Consider the following 12,721-nt stretch of genomic DNA (forward strand, 5'->3'; position numbering starts at 1 on the left):
ACAACAGATAAACAGACCCAGATACACACAAACAGACATAGAGAGAGACACAGAGACACACAACAGATAAACAGACCCAGATACACTCAAACACACATAGAGAGAGACACAGAGACACACAACAGATAAACAGACCCAGATACACACAAACAGACATAGAGAGAGACACAGAGACACACAACAGATAAACAGACCCAGATACACACAAACAGACATAGAGAGAGACACAGAGACACACAACAGATAAACAGACCCAGATACACACAAACAGACATTGAGAGAGACACAGAGACACACAACAGATAAACAGACCCAGATACACACAAACAGACATAGAGAACTATCTGAGAGACATAAGAGAGAGATACTGTTTAAATGAGATGCACCGAAGGGGCCTGAGGAAAGCTGGTGGCTATGTATAAATACATTGGGAAACAGAGGGAACGACGCAGCTCACATTGCTTTCACTCTGGTGACTGTGTGCGCGTGTGAGCACAAAAGCTTATGTAAAATGGCCCATAGATACAGCTGCTCTGCTTTCATTTGAACCATGATAATGAGTGTTAAAGGAACATGCCAGAGGGAGAATCTAATAACACTGGGACATGATTAAGACACTGGGACATGATTAAGACACTGGGACATGGTTAAGACACTGGGACATGGTTAAGACACTGGGACATGGTTAAGACACTGGGACATGGTTAAGACACTGGGACATGGTTAAGACACTGGGACATGGTTAAGACACTGGGACAAGGTTAAGACACTGGGACATGGTTAAGACACTGGGACATGGTTAAGACACTGGGACAAGGTTAAGACACTGGGACAAGGTTAAGACACTGGGACATGGTTAAGACACTGGGACATGGTTAAGACACTGGGACAAGGTTAAGACACTGGGACATGGTTAAGACACTAGGACATGGTTAAGACACTGGGACATGGTTAAGACACTGGGACAAGGTCAAGACACTGGGACAAGGTTAAGACACTAGGACAAGGTTAAGACACTGGGACATGGTTAAGACACTGGGACACGGTTAAGACACTAGGACATGGTTAAGACACTGGGACATGATTAAGACACTGGGACAAGGTTAAGACACTGGGACATGATTAAGACACTGGGACATGATTAAGACACTGGGACATGGTTAAGACACTGGGACATGGTTAAGACACTGGGACATGGTTAAGACACTGGGACATGGTTAAGACACTGGGACAAGGTTAAGACACTGGGACATGGTTAAGACACTGGGACATGGTTAAGACACTGGGACAAGGTTAAGACACTGGGACAAGGTTAAGACACTGGGACATGGTTAAGACACTGGGACATGGTTAAGACACTGGGACAAGGTTAAGACACTGGGACATGGTTAAGACACTAGGACATGGTTAAGACACTGGGACATGGTTAAGACACTGGGACAAGGTCAAGACACTGGGACAAGGTTAAGACACTAGGACAAGGTTAAGACACTGGGACATGGTTAAGACACTGGGACAAGGTTAAGACACTAGGACATGGTTAAGACACTGGGACATGATTAAGACACTGGGACAAGGTTAAGACACTGGGACATGATTAAGACACTGGGACATGATTAAGACACTGGGACATGGTTAAGACACTAGGACATGGTTAAGACACTGGGACATGGTTAAGACACTGGGACAAGGTTAAGACACTGGGACATGATTAAGACACTGGGACATGATTAAGACACTGGGACATGATTAAGACACTGGGACATGGTTAAGACACTGGGACATGGTTAAGACACTGGGACAAGGTTAAGACACTGGGACATGGTTAAGACACTATGACATGCTTAAGACACTGTGACATGGTTAAGACACTGGGATAAGGTTAAGACACTGGGACATGGTTAAGACACTGGGAAAGGCTAATATAAAGATCTCTATTTACATTTCCCAATATATAATTCACAGGAATGGTATGCAGTACAGTCTGTCATGATAATGTATGCATCACTGCTCCTAGCACTATGTACAACTATACCAAATTAACCTGCGTCTCGTATCCTTAGGTAGGCCAATGTAAATGATTGTTAACTGACCTCATTTGTTGGTAGAATACTGTTTGATATTGCTAGTAAAACTGTCAAGCTTGGACTGTTGTGATGTCGTTGTGTAACCATGGCTTAGTTCATCTCCCATTGGCTGAGCTCACACCTGTATAAGGCACTTAGCATAGAAGCTCAACAATGAGTGAATCCCTCTCTACTGTAGAGTCTTGAGTGTTGTACTGTGGAGGCGTGACAGTGTGATCTCTCTAGGTAGATACACTATATGGAGCGTTACACTACACGTATCTTTAGCTACCGCTGAGCCAGCGAGCCGCAGCGAGGTGGAGAGGAGAGCAATGAGACGGGGAGAGGAGCTACGGGACAGGGGGTGACGCCGCGGGGGCGCCATTCATCTCACTTACCCAGGACACCACTCTCCCGTTGAAGCAGGGCAACTTGGCGTTGTCATCGGAAATCTCCTCTTTGACAACCCTGTGGAATGGACAAGCAAACACACACACGCGCACACAGAGAGAGAGAGAGAGAGAGAGAGAGAGAGAGAGAGAGAGAGAGAGAGAGAGAGAGAGAGAGAGAGAGAGAGAGAGAGAGAGAGAGAGGGAGAGAGAGAAAGAGAGAGAGAGAGAGAGAGAGAGAGAGAGAGAGAGAGAGAGAGAGAGAGAGAGAGAGAGAGAGAGAGAGAGAGAGAGAGAGAGAGAGAGAGAGAGACAGAGAGAGAGACAGAGACAGAGAGAGTCAGTCCTCAGCACACAGTTGCTAGCCTAACACCCAGGGATAATTTCTACTACCCTGTCCTGCTCTGCACAGATTCATGCTTAATCAGTAGAATTTTCCACTTTTCGACCGTAAAGGGCTCGGCACCTATGTTACTGTTGACTAAGTCCATTGAAAGCTGATAGATGTTGAGCCTCAGCCTCCATAAGTGATTAATGGCCCTGACTAACTACAACAACATGATATTAGTGCAGAAACATTACATGGACAAGCACATAGATCAACAGCAAAGTGAAGACGATGCAAACCTGTTTGTGCGCTGTGTGCTGTATGCGTGTATGTGTATGTGTGACAGGTCTGGGCATTGAGGAAATACATTGAATCTGTATTTATCCTGTGCACACAATATATTGTACATATCGTCATCACATCAAATTCCAAATATATAGGCTATCCCCTACACTCTTAGAAAAAAAGGTGCTATCTAGAACCAAAAAGGGTCCATCGGCTGTTCCCATAGGAGAAACCTTTGAAGATCCCCCTTTGGTTCCAGGTAGAACCCTTTTGGGTTCCATTTGGAACCCTTTCCACAGAGGGTTCTACATGGAACCCAAAAGAGTTCTAACTGGAACAAGAAAGGGTTCTAACTGGAACCAAAAAGTGTTATCCTATGTGGATAGTCGCAAAACCCTTTAGGAAAACTTTTTTCTAAGAGTGTGCCTCTCCACCCAGCCCAGCCCTAGAATAGTGAGAGTGGTTGTGTTGCGGTGAAAAAGGGACAAGGTACTACCCGCCTGGGTGTCAGGAGTTAGACGGGTATTAATAGACTGGTTGACTTCAGCATGTACATCTTAGACTGTAAATTCCCAACAAAAATATCTCCCATTTACCCTCTGACCCCTGGGCCAGTAACCAGCCACACCTGCTGGGCTCCTGTCACACAGTACAGACTAGAGCAGGCCTGGTCTGGAGGCAGAGGATATACACAGACACACAGAAACAGTCCTGGGCTACAATCCTGGGCTGTAGTTATGCCTATCTCAAAGGTGGGAGAATAATAGCTAATATAGGTGAATTCTGGAACATGAACAGGACAAAGGGACCACTTGAAAGAAAAGCAACAGAGCGTCTGATGAAGACTTTATACTGCATTTCTATGAAACTGCTGCTCCATTGATTTACTTATTTTCCCCTTCAGACATTGCCAGGAGTTCCTACGCACATGACAACAGCGAGTGACTGTGTTCTGCTGCGGCTGTATTATACTGTACTGTGGGAGTGGTGGAGAGAGATAACGTAGACTTGTGGCTGTAACTGACTAACACAGAGACAGAATGCTGCTGTGTGTGTGGCCTGTTCTGTTCAACCACAGAGAGGAAGAGGGGGTGTGATTCTCATCATTAGGTAGGAAGTGTATGCATCCTCTGTCTACAGCCACATGACCAACTGAAGGTAACTTGGGAGGATGTGGGAGCGGTCAATAGAAACAGAAAGCCTATAGTCAAAGTCATCGACTTTTAACTCTTACGGTCTTGGGATGGGACTCTGATATATTATTAGCAGAGCTAATTGAATCCTGTTCTAAACTGAACAACATTATATTGGTAAATTAGTGGTCAATGATCCTGTTTAAGTGTAATAAGTTGATAAAATAAGCTAGATACAACATGAATTGTAACAATCTCTCTCTCACTCTCTCTCTGTTAAAAGCATTAAAACCAAAGGAATCCAGACAAACGTCCAAAGGAAACAAAATGATGTGCACTCTGTAAACCATGACCTTTCTTCATGCATACTTTCATATTCCAACTGATTTCAGCATCAGAATTTGCTACACCGAATCCCCATGCACAAACACATCCAGTAGCTACCCACTGGGTGTAACGGATGTGAAATGGCTAGCTAGTTAGCGGGTACGCGCTAGTAGCGTTTCAATCAGTTACGTCACTTGCTCTGAAACCTAGATGTAGTGTTGCCCCTTGCTCTGCAAGGGCCGCGGCCTTTGTGGAGCGAAGGGTAACGATGCTTCGTGGGCGTCAGTTGTTGATGTGTGCAGAGGGTCCCTGGTTCGCGCCCGTGTCGGGGCGAGGGGACGGTTTAAAGTTATACTGTTACATTGATGCTGTTGACCCGGATCACTGGTTGCTGCGGAAAAGGAGGAGGTTGAAAGGGGGGTGAGTGTAACGGATGTGAAATGGCTAGCTAGTTAGCGGGTACGCGCTACTAGCATTTCAATCAGTTACGTCACTTGCTCTGAGACTTAAGTAGGGTTTCCCCTTGCTCTGCAAGGGCAGCGGCTTTTGTGGAGCGATGGGTAACGACGCTTCGTGGGTGTCAGTTGTTGATGTGTGCAGAGGGTCCCTGGTTCGCGCCCGTGTCGGGGCGAGGGGACGTACTAAAGTTATACTGTTACATGGGCACACACCGGTTGAACCAACGTTGTTTCAAAGTCATTTCAATGAAATTACTTTGAACCAACATGGAATAGACGTTGAATTGACGTCTGTGCCCAAGTGGGTAGATGACACACACACACAGGAGAGCTCAGTTTAAAATGTGACAAGTGTCAGACACTGGGTTCCGGTCATCACAACCCTCACTTCTCAAAGCCGGCAGCTTAAACAAGTCTTAACAGATTTCACAGGCTAATGACACAAGATTTAAAGGGAGATTGCTGCATAATGTAGTGGTGGGCCATGGTACGGCAGGGCTGGCTGTGTGTGTGTGTGTGTTGGGGGGGGGGGGGGGGGGGTAGGGATTAGAGGACTTTAATTATGCCCAGGGCAGGAGGGAAGCTAGTTATCATCTGGCCCAACAGCACAGGGTCAGGAGGGGCGACCGACCAGCCGGCTGTACACAGCAGGCCCATAGTCCAATGCTTTCACTCGCCACAATAGTACATAAAATATCTGTGATTCAAATTACAATGAAAATGTATTTAATTATTCAAGAGGATTGGTTCCTCAACCTTAGCTCAGTGCTATTTCTGAAACCTCAGGTTCTCAGACATATCAAGTTACTCTACTAATAACAACATTAACCTTTCAAGTGAGGTAAGGTAGACGTGGCGCAGGTGGAAAAATCTCCATATTCAGATGAGTATCCTCATTCATGCCAAGAGCACTTACTTCCTTTCCTTATACTATTACCTTCAGTGATCCTCTATGACAAAGGTTTTACTGAGGTCTCAAACAAACATCTCAACCGTTGCCATAACAGAACAGCATATTGACCATACAATTAGGAATTTGAATACTAATAGTTATTTAATAGGATCTCTATGATATCAACCTCAAAGCTATCAAATTGTGCATTTAAAGTACTGACTGGCAGGAATACTAATCACTACTCATTCATATGTGGGTGAACAACATTATAATGCAGTCTTTTGTCAGGCCATTAAGGGATAAAAATTCAACAGCAACCCGGATTTACATTCTATCCTACACAAATCTATGCTTCAACTGGAAATTACAGAAACACAATATTTCACGAGATATAAGACAGAAAATAGATGCATAATCATACACAGATGGACTAAATATATTTTATGGACCCCCAAAAAATCCTAAAAACCATGTAGTCCACATGAACTAATCCTGGTATTTTCTGCACAAATCTAACATTTTATTACAATGAAATAATAAATAGCTTGCTTCCCCTTCACAACAGGGGGTCTACTATGTAAGACCTTGCACTGACTGAACATTTACATATCAAACACTGTCTATAACTGCAAGGGGTTCCATGTTTTCCCTCTCTAATGGAGTCAGATTATTCCCTAGTTAATTTCTCTAACAGCTCTACTGTCTGTGTCTATGCGGTACACTAGCCATATTATCCTCTGTGTGTCCCTGACCGTCTGTGTTGTTCCCATACTGTATACAGCCAGTACACTGAGTACAATGCTGCTCAAGGATTTCACTTTCAAATGTGACTTTCAGTGTCGCCTTTGCCTACTTATCTACTTTAACAATGCTACAGTTATCAAGCCATGGAATGTGTTGATTGAAATGACAAGACCAATACCACCACTGCACTGGCCCTTGTGAAAGGTGGACTAAGCCTAACACTGCACTCAGCAACAGCAATCTGTAACTCCATGTGGAGGTCTAACCCTAACTATAACTCTTTAGAACAAACATGTTGTATTTGTTTCCATTATCAGATCATGGATCTCCTCACTTGGGGCCTCATGGATCAATCTGCCATGGCTGTGACTGGAGGGACAGGACAAGGACAGGACAGGAAGGCCCTGCTGAGGGCACAGTATAGACCCAACTAACTAACCTGCTACCAGGAAAAAACAGTTCCCTCACAAGGTCGTGCTGCCTGCTGTAGGAATGTCTGACATGACGATATGACGTCCCTGTGCTAGAGACAGACGACTGTCTGTCTCTGTGTGTGGGTTTCCTCCTCTGATGTTTGTGATAGTGTGTACTAAAAACAGTTTGGCTGTGAAATCGCCTCAAAACATCTTAAAACTAGAATAACTGGAAATCGCCCCAGAACATCTTCAAAGGTAGAATAACTGGAAACAATAGCACCTTTTGGTAAATGGAATAAAGCTAAATGAATTCATCCCTGAATAAGATAATAGGTTTCAGAATGAGTCATTGTTAATGTAATGACTCAAACCAAATAAGGGAAATACAATCATATTCACACCAGATCGAGTCAGGTCTTCTACAGAGCTATGCCTGTGTGTGTGTGTGTGTGTGTGTGTGTGTGTGTGTGTGTGTGTGTGTGTGTGTGTGTGTGTGTGTGTGTGTGTCTGTGTCTGTGTGCTCCTGTGTGTCTGCGGCTGTGCGCGTTTGTTTGTGTGCATGTGGTGCCATGTGCGCTGTGTGTGCGACTGTGCGTGTCAGCTTGTCAGAGGAGAAACAGACATTAACACAAATATGTCATCCTCCAAGGAGGACTCTATAACAAGTGGACCTCTGCCCTGCAGCTATTAAAGGTGTCCATGTTGTCTGAATGTATGGGAGCGGGGGGAGGGGGAAGGAGAGGTCAAACACATTCTATTAACAGGACCATAACTAGAGACTTCTACCATCTCTTTAGACCTAGCTGCCTGTCTGGGGAGATATGTCTGTGCAGAAAGACTGAGCGATGACAACACAATACTGAGTGCAATGGAAAGGGTGAGAGGAAATACTACATACAAGAATAAAAACATACTTATAAACTGCATGTAGGCCTATGGTGAATTATTCATCAATGTATCCTGCATCAATTCTAAATACTAGACCATTTGAAAGAACAGAGGATAAATCCCTTTTACAGTAAAATAAAATATCTGTGAAAATAGGCTGTTGGCAACATGTGAAAAATAATGTTCAACATCTAACAATTCAGACTATCATCTTATTTGATATCAGTGAACATAAATTAAATTTCTGACAGGCAACAATGCAATGAACTAATTGCTACCACTAAGCACAGACAATCTATTGGCCAATAGAACTGTAGTGTACATTCACAGGACAATAGGCAGAACTATTAAAACAGAGACAAGGGTCATTAAAATACGCGTTATTAATTAAATTAAATTTTCAATAGAGTATTGGTGTTGGCCAGCTGAGTTTGTTCGACTGATTTACATGATGTATGTCAATAAAAAAAAATGTATGCGCGATTTGAGCGCTATTTGACAATTATGGCAGGCCGTCAGTCCACGGCACTCGCCTCTTTCAGGGAGTGCTCTTCTACCGGGCAGCCATGTTTCTACTCTGGCATTTTTAGCTGTTTTGCGGCCTAGGGTCGCATGGCAAAATGGCAAAAAAAATGCAAAATCCCAACAACGAAAAGTGAGCTTTTGGCTCTTCAACCATTCGTTATATAACATGTATGGTGAGCACACGGCGCGTTATGTTTTCCATGAAAATGGATGTTCGCTTGATTCACCTTCAGCCTAGAATCGGAGGAAATTACCTTTGTGCGAGCGTGTGTGTGTGTGTATTCGTGCGCGTGCTCGTCTGTGCGTGTAAAACAGAGAGACATGAGAGGGATACAGGATCCCTACTGTGACCATTTCAGTCCATTGGAAGCCTATTTGACGCATCGGATTACTTTTTAGCCTATCCTATTAAATCAAATAAGATTAACATGACATAGATATGTCAAAGTTCTCATCATATAGTCATGCTGTCACATTTGATAAATGTCTCCTGAAACTCATGATTGGCTACAGTTAATATGTGACTATTATCGATCGGCATCAATCTCTATTCTGCCTTTCCTCTTCTTCTCTCTCTTTATTACCTATTGCTATAAGTGCTACAAAGTCATGAACACACAAGAGAAACCTGTCTGGCAATAATTCATTTGTAATCGATCCCGAACTCGCGCCACACAGCAAACATGTGGAGGATTTGTCAATGTAACGTCTATATCATTAAATTAGATGGGCTTATTAAATGACGATGACAACACAGCACAACCTTCGAAATTAGATATAATCACTTTAGTGTAGACTACAGTAGCCTATAACCAACATCGACAACAATAAAAGCGTAACGTTAATCGCGTTTAATGTCCTATGAGATATTGGTGTTACGGGTCTGAACTTCAAAGGACCTATTCTATTGCGCATTGGGTACAATGAACAGGTGCCAACCGCGGATCAGACATTGCACAATCAGTCTTCCGCAAATGTTACAATGTTGCAACCTTTGTTGTGAAATTGGACACATGGTTGTGTCTGTGTAATAAACAATTAGCGCTGAGATACATATACTTATATGATAACAATGACAAGACCGCAACATACACAGGAAGAAAATATAGTCTATTCATGGGTGGATTCTTACCCAAAATCCTGGTCCATGGATTTGAAGAAGAATTTGTAGCTATTGACCGGACGATTGTTGAGGACATTTTTAAAATCCGCTAAAGTGACTTTCTCAGGAGAAACGGATAATTTCACTAGATAAGGAGTCTCCTCCTCGTCAATGTGATATATTATTTTAGTCTCCGCCATAAGAGTGAGGGTAGGAGAATCATTGACACAGGAAAGGAACAAGGGTTGGCAGCGCAATAATAAATATGTGGCTATCTAGCTACCTAATAAGACGAAACGCTGACGTGACATCATTAATAAATATAACTGTAGACCTCACGCTGGAAAATAAATAACCTTGTCTTTGATAAAATAAACATAAATCTAAACATAATCGAGTCCTAAGTGACTGTATTCCAGCTCCAATGTGTCTCGGTACGGTGGCTCTCTCGGTACTAAAACAGGAAGGGACGGTCCACATCCTTGCGATATTGAGTTGAGAATATTTCTATTTTTCCAGTAATTCGTTAGACAGTGCTGTCATCTAGTGGTGTGTTTAGGCTAGAGACCTACTGTTCCCCATTATACAGTACTAGTCACAGACAGTGTTCTGCAGTCTGCAGTGCACCACACATGAAGAGAGGATTGGAGGACACATTCTATTCAGTAAACCTTTGGTGTGGATTTTACCCAAGGCTACTTTAGGTCCTATCTAATTTACCATAGGCTACTGTATATCAATAGTAACACAGATAATTATAATGGTTTTGATCAGTAATAATAGTTTGTATTAACTGTTGAAAATATTGATAATTATATTGAGAACAAAATGATATAATATTACTAATGACTTATTGTTATATTATTAATTAATGTCATTATCTTTGTTATTATTAGCCTACATTATGGAAATCTAATTATCACAATTTAGTAACAATATATCTAATAATAGCAGATAATATAATCATTCTAAATCCATTTTAAAATCACAAATGAACTACAATAATTATGATCATTATTAACAAGTGATCATCATCATAATCAATATTATCATCAAGATGGGCAGACTTTCTTGATCACCTGAGTCCAACTTGTGACAGTAGGTGGTAGTCTTGTGCTGCTGTACAGTGTAGGCAGAAAGTCTAGCCGCAGCCAGTGTGTCACGACTTCTGCCGAAGTCGAAGCCTCTCCTTGTTCGGGCGGTGTTCGGCGCTCGACGTCACCGGTCTTCTAGCCATCATTGATCCATTTTTCATTTTCCATTGGTTTTGTCTTGTCTTCCTACACACCTGGTTTCAATCCGATTCATTACCTGTTGTGTATTTAACCCTCTGTTTCCCCTCATGTCTTTGTCAGAGATTGTTTGTTATTCAGATTTCGTGTTTGTATTGGTTTGCGACGGGTCCTCGTACCCACTTTGTTTTATTTTTATTCATAGTTTTGGAGTTATGTTTTGTTTACAGTCATTAAACAACTCCATTTCATTAAGTTTGATTCTCCTGCGCCCGACTTCCCTGCCACCTATACACACGACTCTGACACAGTGGGTGAAGAAACCTATAGAATGAACGTGGCATGTTTCTAACCTATGCTAACAAATACCTGTGGCCATTTTATTTTATTTTTTAAATTATTTTCAAGAAACCCAAATCATTTCCTAATATTTATTTATTGCGAGGCTCTTTCTTGAATAAAATCTAATTTGACCAATATTTTTCTTCATATTCATATATTCAGTGTACCAGTATACCACTTTGTACACATTGTAATGACATCAAGTATGGATCAAAACACTATGGTTTGTTTTTAACCTTTATTAGAGGGGAAAGAATGGACCAACAACATGCAACTGCATAGATAGGTTGCTTGTATGTAAAATCCAAATTGAAATATTTTCAGGACTCCATCCAATTGCAATAGTTGAATTCATCTTTTAAACACCAGTCTCAACGTCAACAGTGAAGAGGCAACTCCAGGATGCTGGCCTTCTAGGCAGAGTTGGAAAGAAAAAGCCATATCTGACTGGCCAATAAAAATTAAATATTAAGATGGGCAAAAGAACACAGACACTGGACAGAAGAACTCTGCCTAGAAGGCCAGCATCCCGGAGTCGCCGTTGACGTTGAGACTGGTGTTTTGTGGGTACTATTTAATAAAACTCCCAGTTGAGGACATGTGAAGTGTCTGTTTCTCAAACTAGACACTCTAATGTACTTGTCCTCTTGCTCAGGTGTGCACCGGGGCCTCCCACTCATCTTTCTATTCTGGTTAGAGCCAGTTTGCGGTGTTCTGTGAAGGGAGTAGTACACAGCGTTGTACAAGATCTTCAGTTTCTTGGCAGTTTCTCGCATGGAATAGCCTTCATTTCTCAGAACAAGAATAGACTGACGAGTTTCAGAAGAAAGTTATTTGTTTCTGGCCATTTTGAGGCTGTAATCGAACCCACAAATGCTGACGCTCCAGGAACTCAACTAATCTAAAGAAGGCCAGTTTTATTGCTTCTTTAATCAGCACAACTGTTTTTAGCTGTGCTAACATAATTGCAAAAGGGTTTTCTAATGATCAATTAGCCTTTTAAAATGATGAACTTGGATTAGCCTTCACAACATGCCATTGGAACACAGGAGTGATGTTTGCTGAAAATGGGCCTCTGTACGCCTATGTAGATATTCCACAAAAAATCTGCCATTTCCAGCTACAATAGTCACTAACAACATTAACAATGTCTACACTGTATTTCTGATCAATTTGATGTTATTTTAATGGACAAACAAATGTGCTTTTCTTTCAAAAACAAGGACGTTTCTAAGTGACCCCAAACTTTTGAATGGTAGTGTACAGTCGTGGCCAAAAGTTTTGAGAATGACACAAATATAAATTTTCACGAAGTCTGCTGCCTCAGTTTGTATGATGGCAATTTGCATATACTCCAGAATGTTATGAAGAGTGATCAGATGAATTGCAATTAATTGCAAAGTCCCTCTTTGTCATGCAAATGACTGAATCCCAAAACAACATTTCCACTGCATTTCAGCCCTGCCACAAAAGGACCAGCTGACATCATGTCAGTGATTCTCTCGTTAACACAGGTGTGAGTGTTGACAAGGACAAGGCTGGAGATCACTCTGTTATGCTGATTGAGTTCGAATAACAGACTGGAAGCTTC

At 42.2% G+C, this 12,721-nt stretch overlaps 1 protein-coding gene across 6 annotated transcripts in view; it reads right to left on the minus strand.

Moving 5' to 3' along the window:
* The window catches only part of LOC139557481 (segment polarity protein dishevelled homolog DVL-1-like), a 48,612-nt gene extending 38,599 nt beyond the window's left edge, over positions 1-10,013 (minus strand). For all 6 annotated transcript variants that reach the window (XM_071372353.1, XM_071372352.1, XM_071372351.1 and 3 more), the window contains exons 1-2: positions 9,587-10,013; positions 2,465-2,534 (exon numbers count right to left, since the gene is read on the minus strand). In XM_071372353.1, the coding sequence (XP_071228454.1) occupies positions 2,465-2,534; positions 9,587-9,756 (240 nt within the window). In that variant the 5' untranslated portion in view covers positions 9,757-10,013. The remainder of the gene's footprint in view (positions 1-2,464; positions 2,535-9,586) is intronic.
* Between the last annotated feature and the right edge of the window lie 2,708 nt (positions 10,014-12,721).

Source organism: Salvelinus alpinus, chromosome 28 (genome assembly GCF_045679555.1).
Source record: "Salvelinus alpinus chromosome 28, SLU_Salpinus.1, whole genome shotgun sequence".
NCBI lineage: Eukaryota > Metazoa > Chordata > Actinopteri > Salmoniformes > Salmonidae > Salvelinus > Salvelinus alpinus.